This window comes from Sciurus carolinensis, chromosome 1 (genome assembly GCF_902686445.1).
Source record: "Sciurus carolinensis chromosome 1, mSciCar1.2, whole genome shotgun sequence".
Classification (NCBI taxonomy): Eukaryota; Metazoa; Chordata; class Mammalia; order Rodentia; family Sciuridae; genus Sciurus; species Sciurus carolinensis.
The window spans coordinates 41155438-41178344 of NC_062213.1; the positions used below are offsets into that span (position 1 = coordinate 41155438).

A 22907-nucleotide genomic window follows, 5' to 3' on the forward strand; every position below is an offset into this window, starting at 1 on the left:
TACTCTCCCACCCACCAGGCTTACATACACTTCAACCAATCAGGGGAGAGTACACGAGATAAACGCGGACAACTGCAAGCATAGGATGGGTACACGAGGGGGGCATGCTCTAGTCACATCGTTAACTAGCCAATCACCGGAATTCGCCGGCTGTTCACTGTATAGCTGGCTGCCCCTGGCTCAGCGCCAGGTGCCATCCTGACCATGCCCAAGGCTGGGGGTCCCGGAAACCCCCACACCTTACCTTTTAATCACTTCATTCATATATTCTCAAATGTTATCTAGCATTTTTAGCTGCTTTCAGAATTAAAAAGTCAGAGTATTGGTCTGCTACTTTGCGAGAAATGACTCTACTCTGTCTTTGAATTCTTTTAACTATTATCACTAACAAAACTGATTATTTCTCTCCTCTTCTCTTCCTCCTCCTTGTCATCCAATTACATGACATGTATATCAGACCTTTTGACATTGTCTTATGGTTCTCGGGTGATCCATTCCAGCATATTTTCCCTTTTTTGTTTCAATTTGAATAATTTTTATTGACTTATATTCAATTTCATTGATTCTTTCTTCAACCTTGTCTAGTCTGATGAGCCCAAGAATTCTTAAATTTCTGTCATTGCCATTTTCATGTTAGTATTTGCATTTGACTCTGTTTTATAGCTTCCACCTCTGCTGAAATTCTCCTCTGTTCTTGTGCATGGACATTCACTTCTCACAGTAGATCCTTAACATTAATCACAGTTATCATTCCAAGTTCTAGGTTGCCTAGAAAGGCAATTCTTTTTATTGCTTTCTTTCCTGACAACGAGTTTATTTTTTCTTGCCTTCTGGGTATATTTTGTAATTCTTTATCGAATACTGGGCATTGCGCAAGAGGCTAGTAGAGATTGTCTGTAGAGTGGATAAGGACCATTGCTTTTGCGCTGAAGGACTCTGTGAATATATTATCTGCCCTTTCTTCAGCTTCAATCTCAGCAAAGTGTAAATAAGCCCTAACTTCCTTAAAATGCATGAAATATGTAAAATGTACATGTAAATTGGCATTATTATTTATCTAATGACAGATCCTAGTACTCACATTTAATAAGGTAATTGGATTATACATTCTTGATTTTTTTCCAAATGGGGACATCTTTCTTTCTTGCTAATTAAAAAATTCCATATCTCATTTAAAACTCCTATACTATAAACATGTGCAAATTAGAAAGCCAAATGCATCCATACATTCAATTAAGATATTAAGAGGAATTTATAATTCCTCTACTCCTTCATAAATAACATAAACCACAACAATCATTATATTTAATATTCATAAGCAAACCCACAAAATGGGAGGCCTTCCAAAGATTCATTCAACATTTATTTTCAAAGTAGAAATAATATTTTTAGAAGGTAGCATAAAGAAACGCCCTTACTGCGATCCCTTCCATATGGTGATTCTGTGTGGTGATGGGGGTTATTCCTTATTCTGGAAACAATTTGGAAAGCATCAAGACAGAGGATAACAGAATATATGAAAAAACTATGCTCTGAAGATGAATCATATAACACTGCTTTGGGAAGAGCAGTTTCTTGAAGCCGCAGACCCAGGATTCCTGGATAGAAAGGAGGAAAGTGCCTTCTTCCTCGCTGTTGTTAGGACCTGGGCAGCATTTCTTCCATGTCTGCAACAACGTAAGAGACAACAGCCCAAACAGCAGCAGCAACGTTCATCTGCTTTGGGTCCATGACAGTCATGGTGTCTCCATGGGAGTGATGGAAGGCGAAATACTTATATAATTCATCACGTAGACTGGCTCCTAGGGAGAAAAGAGAAAGGATTCTGAGTGGAATATTGTGATAGACTGCTGAGAAACCACGGCTACCCTTACCCTTTCCCTTTGTCTGCTCCTACTATACTGGCTGCGGTGGAAAAATAAGTACTTTCCCAGGTTTTCTCGCAGCAAGAAATGACAACATTCTCACTATGATGATATGAGGAGCAGGTGCTGGCAGAGTTCATGGAAAGCCTTTGTTCTGCTGACAGAAGAACTGGGAAAATGTCTCTAATGCTGCATTAAAGTCAGATGAGAAGTTAGGAGCAACCAGGGGCAAAAAGCCCACCAGCTCAACATGGCAGAGTGGAAAAACAAAAGAGTCTGGATTGAGAAACTACCTGCTAACCAACCAACAAACAGTCCTGCCCACTCTGGACTCCCTGCCATTTGAAGGAAAATAAACTTTCATTTGTATGAGTAACTGATACAGATGTCTTCATATTTATAAAAGAGCATCTCTTTTGTGTCTGAGGGAGTGCAAGTAATGTCCCTTCCTGGATACAAAAGGAAGTCAATACTCTTTTGCTCAAGTTTCCTTCTCAAATCACTCTTTTACTTCCTGCAGTCGTGAAATCCCCAGCAACCTCCAAGGGCACCAGCAGGAGTCTCTGCCCCACTTAAAAGCTTTCTTCTCACTTTTCACTAGTTTCAGCCTTGAATCAGAGCCTCAGGGAAATTTCCAGTCTTGTTCATCCTTGAAAATCTACTAGGCCCATCTTGTGGATAGTCACAGTTCTTTAGCCTCTAGCAGTTTGTTTTATTATGAAATACACCATACATATAGAAGACTGCAGAGAACAAAAATGTATATTACCATGGGTGACGATATAAAAAGTACACACATGTCCATAATTCTACACAAGAAAAATATTTCCAGTATTCCTGAAGGCCATTTTTTTTTTATCCTCCTACTTCCCATTGCAGACCCCTTCTTTCCTGCAGAGATTCCCATGGTCCTGTCCTGCATGTGTGCTAATCACCTCCCCCTCGCCCTGCACACACATAACAACAATAATATTGCCAGCTTTTGAACCATACACTGCAGATTGCAGATGTATTTCTTCATCTTGCTTTTTTCACTCAAAACATATGTAAAATTTAACTGTTATCATTTCTTTTTTCTACTCACTGTCTTTATCCATTTTCCTGACATCGGGTATTTAGGTTTTTCTAGTTATGTATTATTATAGGTTGCCATCAACATTCTCTGGGACCAAAATGTAAAAGTGGAATTGCCAGACTGCAGGGTAGGTGGGTATTCAATTTACCTTTCAATTCACTCTTCCACCGTCCTCACAGGAGTCCTCCTCTTGTCTCACACTCTCTCCATTACTCGGTATTATCAAAGTAAGTTTTGCTAATCTGATGAGTGTAAAATGTTACTTCATTATTTTTTAAAAAATTATTAATGAGAATGAGCACATATTATTATATACACTTCTTAGTAATTTTATCTTCTCTTTTGTAAAATGCCTGTTCAGGTCTTTTGACAATTTTTCAGTTGATTTGTTTCTATTGATTTGTGATATGATATGTTCTTGATACATTTGTGATACTAATCTTATGTTGGCATTAAGCTTGCATATGTATTATTTTCCAATTTGTGACTTAACTTTTTCCCCCTTGCTTAGGATATATTTTGATGAATAAATGCTTTTACTTTCAGTGTAGTTAAATTGATGAATTTTCCTTTATGATTTTCACTTTGCACAACTTATTTAAGAAATGCTTCCCTACCTTACGATCAGAATTCTCCTATGTTCTCTTCTAAAATGTTTAGAGTTGGATTTTCATTTTTAAGATCTTCCATCTATCTAGAATTAGAATTGATTCTTGTGCAGGATAGGAGGTAGGTTTCTACTTTTCTTTTTCAGGTGTTCAGGAACATTTATCAACTAGTGCATCCTCCTTCCCCATTCACCGGCAGCATTGGTTTTGCCACGTATCAAGTTTCCTTAAACGGGAAGGCTCGTTTGGGGCTAATTCTGCTGCAGTGGTCTGCTGGTTGATCCCTGTGGTGAAGCCACACCATCGTCACTGCTGTTATCTGCTAATCCTTGACATTTACCAGGGCAAGTTCTCTCACCCCTTTCTTCTTCTACTTCTTCAGGAATGGTTTGGTTATTTTTTTTTTATTGTAAATAAATGGGATACATGTTGTTTCTCTGTTTGTACATGGAGTAAAGGCATACCATTTGTGTAATCATAAATTTACATAGGGTAATGTTTGATTCATTCTGTTATTTTTTCCCTTCCCCCCACCCCTCCTACCCCTCTTTTCCCTCTATACAGTCCTTCCTTCCTCCATTCTTGCCCCCTTCCTAACCCTAACTCTAACCCTAACACTAACCCCTCCCACCCCCCATTATGTGTCATCATCCACTTATCAGCGAGATCATTTGTCCTTTGGTTTTTTGAGATTGGCTTATCTCACTTAGCATGATATTCTCCAATTTCATCCATTGGCCTGCAAATGCCATAATTTTATCATTCTTTATGGCTGAGTAATATTCCATTGTATATATATACCACAGTTTCTTGATCCATTCATCAATTGAAGGGCATCTAGGTTGGTTCCACAATCTGGCTATTGTGAATTGAGCAGCTACCGACATTGATGTGGCTGTATCTCTGTAGTATGCTGATTTTAAGTCCTTTGGGTATAGGCCAAGGAGTGGGATAGCTGGGTCAAATGGTGGTTCCATTCCAAGTTTTCTAAGGAATCTCCACACTGCTTTCCAGAGTGGCTGCACTAATTTGCAGCCCCACCAGCAATGTATGAGTGTACCTTTCTCCCCACATCCTCGCCCACACCTGTTGTTGCTTGTATTCTTGATAATCGCCATTCTAATTGGGGTGAGATGGAATCTTAGGGTGGTTTTGATTTGCATTTCTCTTATTACTAGAGATGTGGAACATTTTTTCATATGTTTGTTGATTGCTTGTAGATCTTCTTCTGTGAAGTGTCTGTTCATTTCCTTAGCCCATTTGTCAATTGGGTTATTTGTATTCTTGGTGTAGAGTTTTTTGAGTTATTTATATATTCTGGAGATTAGTGCTCTATCTGCAGTATGATTGGCAAAGATTTTCTCCCACTGCTTTGGTTATTCTAAAGCATTGCTTTTCCAGATAAATGTCAGAATCATTTTAACATTCTACAAAAAAAAAAAATATTTTGGGGTTTTGCCCAGAATTGTATTCATTCGTGTGTCTATTCAGGGAGAGTTCTACATCATTCTACATCTACATCATAGGATTTTGTGTATTCTCATCAATAAAAATGATGTGCTGATGCATGTTTTTTATTTACTTAAGTCTTCTGTCATTTTAAAAAAATTTCATAGTACGAACTTTTGTACAGTTTGGTGGTTTTCTTTCCTTGATAGCTTATACCCTTTGGAGTTATTGAAAATTGTACATTTCTACAAACTCATCTTTTCTGTTTGTGGCCATCTGCTTTTAGTAAAAAGGGTATATCTGATTCATAAAATGAACTTTCTTCTTTGCCTACATTTGGAATAGCTAGTGTTTAAGATTAGAATTATTTATTTCTTGATTATTTTGTAGAACTTTTTATAAAACCACATAAATCTGACGCTTGCTTTATGGTAACAATTTTAACTAATGATTTAATTTCCTTCGTGATTATTGGATTATTTAGATTTTGTACTTCTTTTTGAATTGAATTTGGAAATTACATTTTTGCTAGGAATTTATGAATTTCACCAAATATTCAAAATAATCAACAAAGAGTTGTCAAAAATATCCTGTTTGTATTTTTGCCAATGTTTGCTGACCTATAGTGATGTCTCTTTTTCATTCCTGATGTGAATTATCAATGCCTTCTCTCTTTTCAAAAAGTTCATCAGTCTTGCTAGCAGTTTGTTGATCTTTTGAAGAAAAAAAAGACAACTTGGGGCTTTCAGATACTTTCTATTATGTAGTAGATTTTCTTTCATTGATTTCTGCTCTTAGATTTATTATCTCCCGTCTTTCTTCGTTTTTTTTTCCCCCTAACTTCTTGTGTTGAATCCTCAGTTTATTATTTTGCAGATTTCCTTTGTCTCTGACATGAGCAATAAGGCAATCTTTCCCTTAACATTGCTTTAGCTTTACTCTGATTGATATTTTCATGATTGTTCAATTATATATATATATATATGTTTACATATATATTTACTAACCTCTAGTTTGACTTTTTTCTTTGACTCAAGAGTTAGAATATTTTTAAAAAATAATTTTCAAAAAGTACAGGGTTTCTTTGTTGATATTTTGTTATTAACTTCTAACTTAATTTTAATTGTTTACTTCTAATGTAACTATTAGACAAGGTGGGTGGGATGACACAGATTCTTTGAATTTTGCTGAGATTTGCCCCATGGCTTATAATCTGATCCATTTTCATAAATGTTTCAAGTGTACTACATGAAAAGAATGTGCTCTCCGGGCTCCATGTGTGTCCATTAGCTTGAGCTTGATAATTGAGATCTTCAAACCTTTTAGCTCCTTACTGACTTATGTCTATCTGATTTATCAATTTTGGGAGAGATGTGTGAAAATATCCCTCTGTGGATTTGGATATATTTCCTTTTCCTGTAGTTCTATCAATTTCCTTTTTATATATTTCAAAGTTTATGCTTTTAGGGATATATAAATATAGAATTCTATCTTCCTGGTAAATTGAAATTTTATTAATGTGTGACCCTGTCTGCATATCAGAATGTTTTTTGTACTGAAGTCTACACATTTTAGTACTAGTTTTTCCTAATATTTAATATAGCCACATCTGCTTCAATTTGTGGAGTGTGGACCTACTATGCCTTTCCCCCTCATTTTACTTTCAGTTTTTCTCTGTCCTGATGTTCTTAGGGATTTTTCTTATGAATAGTATATAGGTGAGTTTTGAACTCTGGTTTAAGAATCTTTGATTTTTAGCTGCAGAGTATAATCCATTTATGCAGTTTGTGATTATTGTTAAATTGGATTGATTTATATGATCTTAATTTTTTCTATTTGCTTATTGTGTTTTTTAATTCAAAAATTTTTTCTCTCTCTCTTGCCTCTTTTGGGTTGATTTTCTCCCATTCTCTCATATCCCACCCCCAGTCTTTGGGAAGTTACAGTTTATTTCAATTCTGCTAGCGTAGACCTTAGAAATCAGATGTCATGTATTTATCTTACTAAGTCTAAAGTTAATTAATATATTACATGAGGACAGTAGCAGCCCCACATTTTGCACCTGTTCTAGGTGAACTCACTGCTTCTTAACAGTCCTTGCTCTAGGCAAACAGGAATTGGCACAAAAATTCTGGGTTCCACAGTGTTTTTACCTCTGTAGATACTCCCTTTATCATTTCTTACCTCTGAGAAGTTTCCTTACTTTGCCTTCTGATAAACCATGTATTATAAAAAGATGATTATTGTTGCATTCAATACCCTTCTGGGGAATGAGAGGTACATTTCTATGAACGTCTAGTAACCACACTGCCAGGGTTCTCTTTTCTTTTTTTGGTGGTGGTGGGGTACAAGGGATTGAACTCAGGGGCACTTGACCACTGAGTCACATTCCCAGCCCTTTTCTATATTTTATTTAGAGACAGGGTCTCACTGAGTTGCTTAGTGCCTCACTGTTGCTGAGGCTGGCTTTGAACTCACTATCCTCCCGCCTCAACCTCCCGAGCCACTGGGATTATAGGCATGCACCATAGCTCCAGGCGGGGTTCTCTTTTCTTCTCCCACTTCCTGTCCTGGAGATTGGACACTCACTCCTCAGAACTTCACTGCATCAGGACTTTCTCTCAACCCACATTTTTAAAACTTCATGAAAAGGTTTGCCTCTACCTACTTCCCAAACTCCTTGCTCTGGAGTAGAATTTGTGTTTGCCTCTTATTCTTTCATCCTTTGCGGAGTTCAGCCATGATGCTGTTAAACATAACACAAGCTAGTGGAGCAAAAAATATATATATATATATAGAAAAGAAAACTCAGCTATTACCCCAATTAATGGCTCCTATGCCCATTAGCAAATATCCCCAACAGGGGGTGTGTTGACAATATCTATCAAATTCGTCACCCACATTTAGGAGGCTTCTTCCTGTGCAATGGTGTTCTTTCTACACTACTTTCCAGACTGTTTTCTGTTACTTCAGTAGTTCAGAATGGATTGGAACTTATTATCATCCAGACTGATATCATAGCCTTTAATGGTGGACTGGAGTTCAGTTCTGTAGTGTTCTGAAGTTTCAATCCAATTTGACTGGATACTCATCAAGTCTCTACAATGTTCTAGGCAGTGGTTAAGGCCTGAGGCAGACATAAAGGTGAAAAGACACAATTCTCTGCTCTCCAAAAGCTCAGCAGAAGCAGAGAAAATGCGTGCACGTCCAATAACAACATAGAATGCACCGAGTGCTACAACAAAAGGACAAAGAAATGGTGGAGAGATCATGTCACCGAGTGACCTCCCAGACCCCTAGGTGAAGTCCCCATGTTGTGTGCTCCCCATACAATCCTTACCATAATTGTCCCATACTCTGTTAAAATTGTTTCTCTCACATTCCCCTTGTTATACAGTAAGCTCCTGAAGGCAGGGCCTCGGTTTTGCTGTGCCCTCTGTCACCAATGACTATAACCTAGACCCAAATGGAAAATGAAAGTATGTATTTTTTTTTTTTTTTTTTTTTACTGACTAAATGAAAATCAGCAAATTTTATGAACAAACTGGGCCTGTTGTGTGCTGTACCTGTCAGAGTCCTGGTAGGGAACAGAAGGGATATTCTAAGAAGGCAACTTGAAGAATTATTACTATTATTTTTATTATTATTTATTATTTTGCAGTACTGGTCATTGAACCCAGGGCTGCATTTATAATAGACAAATACTATGCCTCTGAGCTATATCCCCCGTTCTTTTTAAATTTTATTTTGAGGCAGGCTCTTGCTAAATTGCCCAGGCTGGACTTGAACAGGCAATCAATCCTCCTGCCTCAGTTCCCCAAGCAGCTGAGATTACAGCATGTGCCAATGTGGCCCAGCACTTAGAACCCAGGCAGGACAGCCATGGCTGCAGTTACAGTGGGTAGAGAAGAGCTGTGGTTATTGGCAGAGGTATTCTAGGGACTCAGTCCCCTTCCAGTGCCTCCCAATATCCTCCTGGGTCCCCCTTAGCAAAGCCCAGGCATAACCCAGAGAGCAAGGGAAACTCATTAATGAAGTCCATAAAAGTTCATCTCCAGGGTAGAGGAAAGTGGACAAATACTCAGCACAGATACTTAGGATGTCAATAGAGTGACAAGGACCCAGGCATTCTGGTGACTAGGATATGCAGCATCCCAATGTGGGTGACATGGAGATAATTTGGGCTAACTATTGGCAAATGAAGTTGGCAGTTGACTGTGGGAGGTCTTAAACGTGAGCCTGAAAATAGGCTGGATATAGTTCCTAAGTGCAGAGCCACAGGTAGCCAGAGGGAGGGAAGGTGGGGCGGTGGCTGCTGCACCCTGGGGAGATGCTCCAGAAGCACGTGGAGGAGGAGATGTGTGGACCCACATGGAGGTGAGGAGGTGGGGAAGATGGATAGTCCAGGGGTTGGGTGACAAGGGCCACGGTCAGGTGATGCCATCTCATCCTCTGAAATTCTCAGGAAGGCAAGCAGATAAAGAGAACCACACTTCCCACTGAAAAGACCAGAAGTCTACCAGAAGCTTCTTCATGCCATGAGCTCCCAGCACACCCAGGAAAGACAAATCTGTTTGCTTACTCTGGCAGTAGCTGGAAGCATTTTAACAGAAACCGTGACATTTTAGAATTAGTTGAAGCTGGTGGGAAACACACACTCTGTAGACTTCAGAGGGCATCAAGTGAATGTCAGATTCATGCACAAATTAAGGACAGAGTCAAGAAGTTTCACCGAATAGAAGTCACTGAGGGTGGACAGAGGGTGAATTGTTTAATTACAGACCTGGGGAAACAGGAAGGGACATTTAATACCAGCAGAGTGTGGTTCATTTGGAGCTGTTTTCCTTCCATTCGGAGCTTCTGGAAGACAGGGAATGGTGGCTGACAGGAAAGGACTCCAAATCCCATTTTGAAAAAATAGAGGCAAGAAATATTTGTCCATATCCTCCTCAGGCCTCCAAAATTCCCTGTCTCTGACTGAAGGAATTTGACTGCCAGATGGGTGGGTGTTTGGCGGCCTCCCTTTAGAACTCATGACTTAAGGAAGGCATTTCCTCAGAGATCTCAGTTCCCACCAACACTCTACAAAATTAAAACAACTCTGGAAAATCCGATACCACCAGTGAGGATGCTGATAAGCACAGAAGCTGTGAGGGTGGCCTGGTGGCTGTTTCGCAGCTTTGTCTCTGCAATTCCGAGGAGACGTCTTATCATGACAGCTACTGATCTAACAGACTGGCACCGGGGGAGCTCCTGCATTTCAATTTCTGAGAGCACTTGACATCAGGGTGGGGGAATGTTAACCATCCCGAGGGATAAATTGTGTACTCTCTTTTGACAGCTATATGAGCTCTGAACAGAGAATCACGAAATGCTTTTTAGAAGTAGAAAGCTGATAGAAGGAGCCTGCTCTGAAGGCCAATATGCTCTCCTGGAAACAAACTATGGTAGTATTTGGGCAGTTTACTCTCAGGAAATGATTCCCAAGGGAGGTTGGAATGTCAGGATGTGAAGACATACCCCCTCAGCATGTCAGTCAAGGACAAGGGAGACAGCTGAGAGTGAGAGGTTAGAGGTGGGGAGGCTGGGGTCAGATTCAAACCTTCTGCTTAATAATCAGGTGACTGTAAGAATCATGGAAGGGCATTTGACTTGAGTTTCTTCCATCATGAAATAGGGTGATGGAAACTCAGCTTCCAAGATGCTTGTGAGGATACTAGGTACTTAATAATTCTTTTTAAAATAAATTTATTTTATGCATTTATTTATTTCTGTGGTGCTGAGGACGGAACCCAGTGCCTCACACAGCATAGGCAAGTGCTCTACCACTGAGCCACAATCCCAGCCTCAATTAATTCTTTCTTATAGCCATTGTATCTCCACAAGGATGACCCAGAATACACATAGCATCATCACCATTTAAATACAACTTGGAGAATAGACATTTTAATTTAATAAATCAAATTTCTTCAAGAACTTTATTATTATTACTATTATTATTCTTAAAGATGGAACGGTTAGACTATATGACCCCAATTTGGATTATTTGCCCTCTTCCTCCTTCCCTCCCCACTTCCTCCTCTCCCTCTTTGTCTTTCTTATAAACACTCATCTCAAAGAAAATATTTTCCAGCTGTGTGATGGGGTGATGACCAGCCAATGAATATTGTAAGAAATACCCAAGCTTCCCCATACTGTTCTCAGTGGATTTCAATCTCCACAAGGGAGTACAGTAATGACCATGGCCTGCATCAGCTCTCTGAAGCAGACTGGATCCTGTTAATTCCTGAAGAGTTGGGTGGACAAATACACAGATTCTGCATAGCCCCTTCTTGTGGGTTGACTCCACTCATCTGCAATCAGTGAGTTTTTCATGTAGGAAAATTAAGCAATTCGTGTCATGAGAAAAATTTTGAGAGACATTTGAGAGCTTTGAAAGTTTAAATTCAAGTCTGTTATTTAAGTACATACACGGCTGCTGTGGTGCTACATGAAGGATGCACTCAGAGGCGAGCAGCTGTGGAAGATCTTTTTCTCCTTCATAAACAGATCTTGAGCAGTCTGGGGTGTGCAACTGAATTGCAATGGAATGTATCATGGGCATTCCCCTGATTATAATAACCATGGAGTTAGAGAAGAATGTTATGTTCTTCACATATTCCCTGCAAGAAAACTTAGTCTCCCTAGAATCCATAAAATGCTAAAAATACATTTAGAAATTTAATTAAAATTATTATTTTTCAGTAACATTATCTAGTGAAACAAAAACCATTATTACCAAAACAATTAGAAAATCAATTCATGGACTTTGTAGGCATTTAATCTCTCTTTTCAAGAGGGTAGTTTAATCCCTACTAAATCTTAGTGAAAATTAGAAAAAGGAGTAGTTAATTAATAGCTTGCTCACCCATAGCTCCCCAGAAGAGAAGACAATTCAAAAGAGGAAAGAAACAGGAAAAGAAAGAGCAGCGCAGGATCAGAAAGGAAAGAAAAAAAAAAATCCCTTATCAAAACTCCATGAAAGTACTATCGTTTTTACCCAAGGACATAAAAGCTTGTGCTAAAATATTTCACGTGGGCCACAAGCCCATGTAACTTCCATCTCTTTGGAAAACTTGTATTGGCTGCTGGCATAATTTTTTCCATGTATTTTATCTCAATACCACTACACCTGGGGACCTCTAGGTCAGAGGGTTCCTGAACTATGTGATAGTGGAGATTAGTACTACAGAACTAGCAAGACTAACCAGTACTACATGAAGATGGTACTGTAAATTTTCCACATAGGGGAATAAGAAGAATAGTTACTAGCTGTTGAATGCTTCCTATGTACCTAGAGCTTTGAACATTGTTTTATTTAATTTTCCAAATAACATCAGGAGGAAGTGATCATCATGTGTCTTCAACAGATGAAAAATAGATTTGAGGAACTTGTCTAAAGTCACACAGCAGTAAGTGGTAGGAATAGGATTCAGATTCAGGTGTCTCTGATAAAAAGGCAGGCTCTGTATCCATTCTGGCCTCATGACATGGGGATGGGAATTTTAATTGGAGATACACTGGGCCATGAAAGAGCTGCACTCATAAAGTGGACCCAAGTAGCCTGGGGCCACTTGTCAGAAGGTGAATGAGGGAGACAGATCCCTCAGTTCAGGCAACGCCACACACTGTGGGCCTGCCAATCCTCTGGAGATTTCCCTGACCATTTACTATAAAGCCCACCCTTACTTTTGGTGACTTACTATCTCCCTTATTCTTTTATTTTCTCTTTTCCATAGTTACCTTATTTATTTTTGATACTGGGGATTGAACCCAGGGGAGCTTTACCATTGAGACACATCCCAGTCTTTTTTATTTTTTATTTTGAGACAGGGTCTTATAAAGTTGCTCAGGGCCTCACTAAGTTGCTGAGGCTGGCTTCAAACTTTCAATCCTCCTGCCTTGGTCTTCTGAGTCATTGGGACTGCAGGTGTGCACCACCATGCCTGGCCCTATCTTATTCTATTTTTAAAAGTCATACACAAAAGTATAAAATTTGTACATAATAATGGGGCACCATATGATGTTCCAATTCATGTATACATTGTGTAATGCTTAGATCAGGTTAAACATATTTATACCATCTACCATCATTTCCTCTTATTGAGAACATTCAATATTCTTTATCCCAGTTTTTTAAGGTATATAGAACATTCTTGTTATCTACAGCTATCCCACCCTGCAATGCCACAACAGAGCTTCTACTCTTATCCAACATAACTTAGTGCCCATTGATCGACCTTTCCCTAGCTCCCCTTCCCCTCTCTATAGCCTCTGATAATAACCATTCCACTCAGGATGTCTATGAGATCAACTTGTATATTCCACCTCTGAGTGAGATCATGGAGTATTTGTCTTTCTGTGCCTGACTTATTTCACTTAACATAATGATCTTCAGTTCCATCCGTATTGTCACAAATAACAGGATTGTTTTCTTTTTATGGTTGAATAGTATTCCATGTGTATATGTACCACAGTTTCTTCATCTATTCATCAGTTGATGGGCATTTAGGTTACCTGGAACCGTACCTACTCTGTGAGGGTTTTATTATTTGTTGCCTATCTTTTCTACTACAATGTAAGCTTTTTAGGAGTAGGGACCTTGTTTTACTGCAGTCCTCAATGTCTGACATAATAAATACTCAATAGATTTCTGTTGAACCACTGAACAGATAAATGAATGAATTATTACACATTTATCTAATGGGACAAATTTGATAAATAAATCCCACTTACTGGGAATCTATTCTTCCCTTGTCTTGAGGAATGGCAAGTGGGTGCTCCTTAACAAAAACACGTCAGCATCTACTTACACATATAAGCTGAGATTCAGATATTCTCTTATGCCTACTCACCTTTTGCCACTGTTAAGGAAGTTATCCATAACTTGAAAACAAGGCAAAATGGTGGACAGCAAGTCCTCTCAATGTCACACAGGGGCCAAGAACACCTAATGGTGTTTAGGAGAATGCACTTATTTTGACTCACTACTTACTATCGATTAAAAGTTCCAGACTTAATAAAGATGCATATTCATTTTTAAGTGCCTGGAAGAGATAAAAAATGATTTCTGTCCCATAGACCAAATAACCCCAGAACTTAGAGTTCATTGACCTCTAAGACATTAAGCAATTTTTGTTTAACCCATTAATTTTTCCCAATTGTTTATTAAATTGTATAAATTCCACTTTTTTGTTACTCATATTCTTTTATTTATTTATTTTTATTTGTTCTTTTTAAACTCCACTTTTCAAAAGCTCTTTGTTGTTTTTTTTTAAAAGGTGAGGTTTTTTCTTTTTACTGGTTTATAATAATCTTAAAAATCCCATCACACCCATAAATCACCACAGGTGAGGTGAGAGATGGAGAATGAATACTACAGTATGTGGATATAGAGTGGGAAATCCAGGTACTCCTAAGGGGGTGGCGTGGGAGGTATGGATAGGAGGCAGGAAGTGTGGCTAGGAGGCCCTGGCTTGGACCCTTATTGCTGGTTGGGAGTTGGCTGGCAGAGGAGTAGGGGTCTCAGGTTGAACTAGAAAACATCTCACACCAAAGGCAAGGGTAGTTAGTTGGGGATGGGGGATCACAGTACATTTTCCATGCAGACTAGGGGTGGGTATGAGAGCTTCAGAGACTTATACCCCTACACAGGAAGAAATGGGTTTGAGGTTATTTGACTTAAAGCCCCCAAGTTGGTGTCTGGACCAGTTTCCTACAACGGCAGCTCACCTTCAAAAGTTCTTTGAATTGGTCTTAACCTCTTACTGATTTTTCTATAAGTCAATGATTGAATAAAATCTTTGTGTTCAATTTATATCTGCACTGAAGTCATGATTTTACATCTCAGAAATTTTAACTTTACTACCACCCACCTACAGGGCTTCAAAGAACGATCACATTCCTAGGCTTCTTTGTAAAAGTTAATTGATGGAGGAACATTAGATTACGTAGAGGGAAATGAGAGGGAGGAGGGGGCGGGGGTATGAAAAATGTTGGAATGAGACATCATAACCCTATGTACATGTATGATTACACCAATGGTATGAATCTACATTGTGCACAACCATAGAAATGAAAAGATGTAGCCCATTTGTGTACAATGAATCAAAATGCAGGCTGTAAAAATAAAAAAAAAAAAGTTGATTTGATTCACAAAATCACCATCCATGATTTTATCCATGATTACCCTCGTAAGTAAGAGCATTGAAAGCTTGTGGCCCCCTGTATGTAGTGGATGGTTTCCCATGTATGCGTGGGGCTGGGGGAAAATAAATGCACAAACAGATATAGATATATGCGTATATGTGTATGTATGTAGATACGTATGTATGCTCATGTGCCTGTGTGTGTAAAATCTCTCTGCTTTGGCACCTACTCCCCAACCCTGGTCCCCTTGAAAACCCTTCCTCTCTCCCTTGGTCTGCTTCTTGCCATCCACATGACTCTACGCTCCTTATCTTTGAGTTTGTAGTTTTTTTGTGTGTGTATGTGTGTGTCATGTCATAATAGTTATAAACAAGCACTCGTGCCTCCTTACCATTCTCTTTTTTGTTTTCTAACGAAAGCTAATATTGGCATTTCTTCTGATAGGGTGATTTGGAATCACATTTATGCTTATTTATTAGTCCTGATATCCTGGTTTTCTGCTTTGTCTGTACAGAATTTATTCCCACTCTTCCTTTCCAGCCTGATGCCAATCCAGTTCTTCACCTACCTGAGTCAGTGTGATTCTTCGTAAATACCTTTCTGAAGTTTCCCCCACACCTGAGGAATGATGCTCACAAAGAAAACATCAGTAAAAGCTGTTTGTGATGGAGCCCAACATGAATGCTCAATGTATATGGGTATTTGGACCTGAAGAGACTCTAAAGATGGTTTCCAGGGTGGTGTTTATAATGAAAGCTTTACCACAACCACAATTTTTTATATTCATGTTCAAATGGATAGATTTAAAAAAAAATTTCTGGCTCAAAGACCCTGGACATTACAAAGCCACTGGGTAGTGGAAGCAGGTTTTGGCACATAGGGTATTTGAACTTGTCTGTTGCCACCTCTTCATGCCCACCTCCCATCCTGTTGGCAAGCAGAAACGGAGGAATTAGCCACGTGGGAAGTACGTGCACAAGACGTTTTTGATTTGATTCCCATCCTGAATATGGATAATTCAGCAAGGTTGTTTGGCCCAGGGATGTGGAGCTGGGAGCCCAGTTCTCTTGGCTATGGTGAAAGGACTACGGTACTGGAGGCCAACTGGTTGACAGTAGAATGAGAGCGGCCACCGGGAGAATCTACAAATCCCTGACCTGTGACCGTTACTTCCACATGGCCGAACTGACAGTTTATAAAATCCACAGTCTATTATTCAGCAGTTATGTATATAATCTGCAGGGGAAAAGAGATCCTGAATCTTGTAAGAGGAAGTCTTGACCGACAGTTCTTTCTAATATTTAGGAAAAAAGAAATGGTTGGAGGCAAGGAGAAAGGGGTGTTTGATTTATTCAAAGAAACTTTGATAAAACTATACTAATAGACAAAAAAGCTGAATTGCCATGGGATTATGGGAATAACTTGCTCTGAATAGCAAACAAACTGGATTTGAGACAAAGAACAGAAACAAATATTTCTCTACAAGGAGGTCTACTTGAGGACTGATGTTATTTGGAATTGGAATCAATCCTGAGAACTTGTCAAGGCCCAGTTATAAAATGCTGTGAATCTCCACAACCCTACTAAGAAGTAGGGCAAGCTAAAATTGTCCTTTTAAAGGGTTCCAGTGTAAATACACAGTGATTAAGTTATGCTGGGTTTCAAAGAGAAATTAAATTATTTTGGTGAGGGCACATTCAATAAGTTTAGGGGTGATGTCAAAGTGGGCAGCCTAGCTATCCATAAAACGCCTCAGGGGACCATCATCAGAAGTAGAATTATGGGTTGGATGAACCAAGAGTCTGATCCAAAATGGGCTTTTTTCATTTCTTAATACCACAGTGTCAAGGTCACAAGAAGCTGTACCACAGATTATAGAAGATAAATAGAAGAAAAATTTCCTGTTAAAAGAAATCCTATCTTAATGGATAAATTAAAATATAACAAATCTTGAATAATATATATCAGGGTCCAAAAAAAGAGTATGGTGTCATGTGATTCTATTTAGAGGCAGATCAGGCCAATGAAGAAAACTGATTCGAGTTTTGCTTCTGGGTCCTTCCTATTCTCCATTATTGTTTATGGGTCAGACAGCATTGATTGATCCAAAGGAAGTGTGTTTTTGCTTTTATGTAAGGCAGTTGGTCACAAAGGGATGACAAACTACTTAGATAGTGTTACAACATGTTAGTTGAGGTTTCCCTCAAATCAGCTTCTGAGGAAAGAATTACAGGGACAGAAGCCCAGTGAATAATCTTTGTCTCAAACCATAAATCTTAAAGATGGAACAAAGTTAGATGTTGACACTTTTGAAAAATCAGGTCAATGTTAGCTCAATTACTCTAATCTGCTTTCTTTTTATTTATGCAAATAATGCGGCTTTTTCCTTGGTCATCTGGCAGTTTCCTTTTTGGTAGAAAAATGCAGCCCTTTGCACTATCTGATAAAGGGATGCAATTTTTAAAAAATACCAAACTTTCTAAAATAAAACCTTCTAAAAATCATTATGCCACAAGAGAATAAATGAGCTAAACATGAAAAGCTTTGTGAACACCAAAACAAAGGAAAATAAATGTGTGAGAGAAGGATCCTGGGAAATGAATATGCTTTTAATGCAAATACATTTCACTTAAAACAAAATGTTGGTTCAAGGACTATCCATTAAATACCGATGCTCATGAAGAGATCCTGGCCCATGATAATGCATTTACGGAGAGTCTACGAAACTGAGATGCAAATTTAACATTTAAGTGTAGCTAAATTTCCAGTGTTATTTATGGTTGACCCTCATGGGACAATCCTAATAAAAAGGAAACACTGGTAATTCTCAGGAGTTACCCAAAATATAATTAAACCATAGTTGACAAAATATTTCTGTGGTGAGATAAACTGTAATTTACACATTTCCATGTGTTCTTTTAAAAAAAATGGATGATGATGAAAGAAGTTAAAGGTACTTGGTGGGCTAACATGTCATTAGCTGCTCCATTCTTCATACTCAAAGTCCAGAACAATGGGGTAAGGGTATCAGTGCTTGAGATTCTCTGCTACAGATACCAAAATATTCCAGGAGTCCTGCTGCTTCACATCCCGAGTCATTTTTCTCGAAAGCTTTTAGGATTCTTGACAGAAAGTAGAAAGTGTGCTGTCCTTCATTAACTAATTAAACTGGTAAGAAGACCTCATTATGGAAGACATGGAACATGAAGCATGAATTATTTCTTGTTTAATTTCATAGAGTTGAGAAATAATCTTCCAGCTGCTGTGGAGAGGTTAAATGACTACCCAGGATGATCACAGTATTAACCTCTCGCTCATGACTGCGTAGTAAGGCAGCCACCAGCAGATTCTTTCAAACATGATTTGCATAGAAGGTTTGTGGCCAAGGGATCCTATTAATTCAACTGATATCTATTAAGCTCCTTCCAACTAAGTGCCAAGTCCCTTCTAGACCATGGGGAATCAATGGTGGGTTTAACATCCCATGTACCCGTTCTCATGGAACTTGCAATCTAGGGAAGTATATCTTGGTGAAAATGAGGCCAACTGGGAAATAAAAGCACATCGAAACTGCTTGAGACTCTGCAGATGAAACCTGAAAAGAAAACAGCCTCACCACCCCCCAGGGTCCTGATTTAATGCAGTGGTGATAGTTTTGGGGTGTGAGTGCCTGGCATAGAATGTTTCAGGATGGGCAGGTTCGGGAAGCTGGGAGCCAGCATTCCTACTTTTCATCTTGGGAGCAAATGACATATGGTTTAATAACGAAAAAAGGAACAAAATCATAACCATTATCATAGCTAGGATTTACAAAGTACTTTCTATGAGCCATGGCTTGTACTAAACACCTACATGCATTATCTTATCAAATATTCCCAGTGATTCTATAATTATTATTACCCTCATTTTACAGATGAGTAAACTTCGACTTCAAGGTAATAATGATGATCATAAGCATGAGAGTCTGGTGAGAGGGTCTGCAGACCTTGGTACCTTCTGCTGCATTCATATTCTTCACGTTAAGGGGAAAAGCTACAGGAGGCAAGTCTTGTCTTATGTCCCCGTCCCCTTCCTTCCTGCTCCAGTCTCGGGGAATCATTGATTTGGCTGCATCACTGTTGATTAGATTTACCTTTTCTAGAATCTCACATGCATGGAATCAAACAATATTTAATCTCCTGTGTTTGACTTCTTTTCTCAGCACAATTTTACAGAAATTCATCCATGTTGTTGTGTAGTTTATTTGCTTGCTTGTGGCCACTTTAGTGAATCTGTAGCAGCATCTCATCTTGGTTAATTGTAGTTCTAGGATGACTAATGATGTCAAGCACCTTCTTGTGTCCTTAATTGGGCGTGCATGTATCTTCTTGAAGTGTTTGTTAAAACACTTTGCCATTTCTATTGAATTGTTGCCTTTTATTTGGGTTGTAAACGTTACAAGTCTTTTGTCAGGTAATGTATTTTCTCCTGCGTTCTGCCTTTTGTTCTCTTAATGATGTCTTCCAAAGAGTGGAAGCTTTTAATTTTGATGGAGTCCAATGCCTCAATTTTTAAATCGTTAGCATGTTAAGTAATGTGTTTTAGAAGTCTTTGCCTAACCTGAGGCCAGAAATTTTCTTTCTCTATTTTCTTCTACAGTTGTCATAGTTTCAGACTTCATGTTAAGATTGTGATCAATGTGGAGCTTATTGTCATACATGGTGTGGTGGTAAGGTTAGTTAAGATTCATTTTGTTCCCATAAGGTTATCTGTGTCAGCACTATATTTTGTAAAGACTATTCTCTCCCTCATTGAAAACATAGTCTTATATTTTTATAAAAACATAAGTGACAATAAATGGATGACTCTATTCCATGCCATTCATCTGTCTATCTTTATGCCACTATGCCAATGCCATGCTACTTTGATTATTGTAAGTTGATCAGGTAGAGGAAGTCCTGCAATTTTTTCTTTTTTTCTTTCTTTTTTTTTTTTTGGTTGTTCTAGGTTTGTAGAATTTTCACATAGACTATTTATTTATTTATTTATTTATTATTCTGTGTGGTGCTGAGGATCGAACCCAGTGCCTCACACATACCAGACAAGTACTGTACCACTGAGCTACAACCCCAGCCCCACACACATAGACTTTAGAATCAGCTCATCACGTTCCACAATAAAGTCTCCTGGAATTTTGGTTGCAATTGCAGAACACTGGATCAGTTTGGGAAGAATTAACATCTTAACCATGCTGAGTCTTCCCACCCATTACTACCAGGTATTTCTCCATTTATTTTGGTCTCATTAAATTCTCTTAAATGTTTTATGATTTTTCAGCATACAAATCTCACATGTATTTGGTTAAATTTATTCTTGGGTATTTCATGTACTTAGATGTGATTTTTTTTTTGCTAGTTGTTGGAATACAGAAATACAATTAATTTTTGTATATTGTGACCTTATTAAATTTACTTATTAATTCTAATGGTATATTTTTGTAACACTCTTAGGGTTTTTGTATGTACACAATCCTGTTGTTTAATTATAAAAACAATTTCACTTCTTACTTTCCAGCCTGTACTTCATTTCTTTTCCTTGCCTAATGGTGGTAGGTGGACCTTCAGTATGATGTTGAATAGAAGTGGCGAGAATGAAATTCCTTGTCTTATTCCCATCCTGAAGGACATCATTTGTCTTTTATAAATAAACTGTAGATTTTCAGAGTTACCTCTTTTTCATCATGAGTGGGTGTGAATGTTGTTCACTGTTTTTGTGCAACTCCTGAAATTATCATACTTTTCTCCTTTCTTCTCTAGTGGGGTCAAGTGTTGTTAAGGTTTAGATATGAGGGGTCCTCCAAAGTTCAAGTGTGAGACAACGCAAGAAGGTTCAGAGGTGAAATGATTGGGTTATGAGAGCCTTAACCTAATCAGTGCATTCATCATCTGTTGGGATGAACTGGGTGGTAACTGTAGGCAGGTAGGGTGTAGCTGGAGGAGGTAGGTCCCTAGGGGCATGCCTTTGGGGTTTGTATTTTGTCCTTGTTGAGGGGAGCTCTCTCTAATTCCTGATTGCCATGTCCAGGGATGCTTTCTTCTACCATGATGTCCTGCCTCATCTCAGGTCCAGATGGAGTCAGCTATCTATGGACAGAGACCTCTGAAACTGTGAGCCCCACATAAACTGTTGCTCCTCTGTGTTACTCTTTGTCAGGTCTTTTGGTCACCATGGCAAACAAACTGACTAAAACAAGGGCATTGATTGATTTAAAAATGTTAAACAAACCTTAAATTCTAAGAAAATGCCACTTGGACATCGTGTATTATCCTTTCAACATCAAAAATGATTTGCTAATATTTTGTTAAGGACTTTTATATCTAAGTCCATGAAAGATATTGGCTTATCATTTTCCTATATCTTTGTCTAGTTGTGGTATTAGTATAATATGGGCCTTACAAAATGTGTTGAAAAGTATTTACCTTCTCCTCTGTTAATGTCTGTTGTATAATACTGTTATTATTTATCCCTTAAATGTTTGATACAATTAACTAGGGAACCACCTGGGCCTGGGGTTTTCTTCCAGTGGAGGTTTTTATTTATTAATTCACATCATTTAATTTATAGGGCTATGTAGGCTCTTTATTTCTTCTTTGAATTGGTATTAGTAATTTGTGACAGTTAAGGGATTTGCTCATGTCATCAGTCATTGGATTTACTGATGTATATTTGTCCATTACTACCATTTTAATGAGATAACAATGATGTGCCCCATTTCATACCTGATATTGGCAACTTACACATTCTCTTTTTTCTTAACTGGTCTGATAGTTTGTTCATTTTATAGATTTTTTTTTCAGTAAGACAATTTTAAGATTCATCGATATTCTCTATTGTTGATTGTTTTTTATTTCATTGGTTTCCACTTTCTTATTTCCTTACTTTTACTTATTTTGGGTACTATATTTCTGTTTAACTTCTTGAAGTGGAAGTTAGACATTTGATTTTAGAACTTACTCTCTAATACAGGCATTTAGAAGTATTGCTAACCATCTGAGAGCACTGCTTTGCCTTCATTCCATGCATTGTGATATGTTGTGTTTTTATTACCAAAAAGTTTCAAAATAATTTCTAATTTCCTTGCAATTTCTTCTTTGACACATGGTTTATTTAGAATCATGCTATTTAATTTCCATATATGGGATTTCCTTGACATCTTAGTGCTTTTGACTTCTTATTCAATTCCACGGTGGTCAGCAAACATACTCCATATGATTTCAGTCCTTCTAGATGCTTCATGGCTGCTTTTATGACCCAGCATGTGGTCAAGCTGCATTTAAAAAGAATGTGTGTCCTGCTACTGTGGAGCCCAGGATTCTTCAATACCAGTTTCATCATGTTGGTTGACAAATTTTCCATGTCCAGGCTGAGTTGGCATCTATTTGTTCTGACAAGGCTGAGAAACAGATGCTGAAATTTCTAACTGCAACTACAAATGTGCCTATTCTTTCAATTCTGTCCATTTTTCATTCATATACTTTTTGAAGATATACAATGTGGTGCATTCACATGTAAGATTCTTATGTCTTACCGATGAATAGATTATTTTATCATGATGAAATGTCCTTCCTCCTTTATAATAGTCTTTATTTTGAAGCCTACCTTTTCAGGCAGTACAGTTATGGTAGCTTTTACATATTCAAAAATTGTTGTACACCTTTTTCTGTCTATTTACATCTAACCTGT

The 22907-nt window shown here is 38.2% G+C and overlaps 1 protein-coding gene across 3 annotated transcripts in view; it reads right to left on the bottom strand.

The window, feature by feature from the left end:
• Positions 1 to 1293: 1293 nt before the first annotated feature.
• Cpq (carboxypeptidase Q) overlaps positions 1294 to 22907 on the bottom strand; it is a 441859-nt gene continuing 420245 nt past the window's right edge. For all 3 annotated transcript variants that reach the window (XM_047566009.1, XM_047566014.1, XM_047566018.1), the window contains exon 8: positions 1294 to 1802. In XM_047566009.1, the coding sequence (XP_047421965.1) occupies positions 1639 to 1802 (164 nt within the window). In that variant the 3' untranslated portion in view covers positions 1294 to 1638. The remainder of the gene's footprint in view (positions 1803 to 22907) is intronic.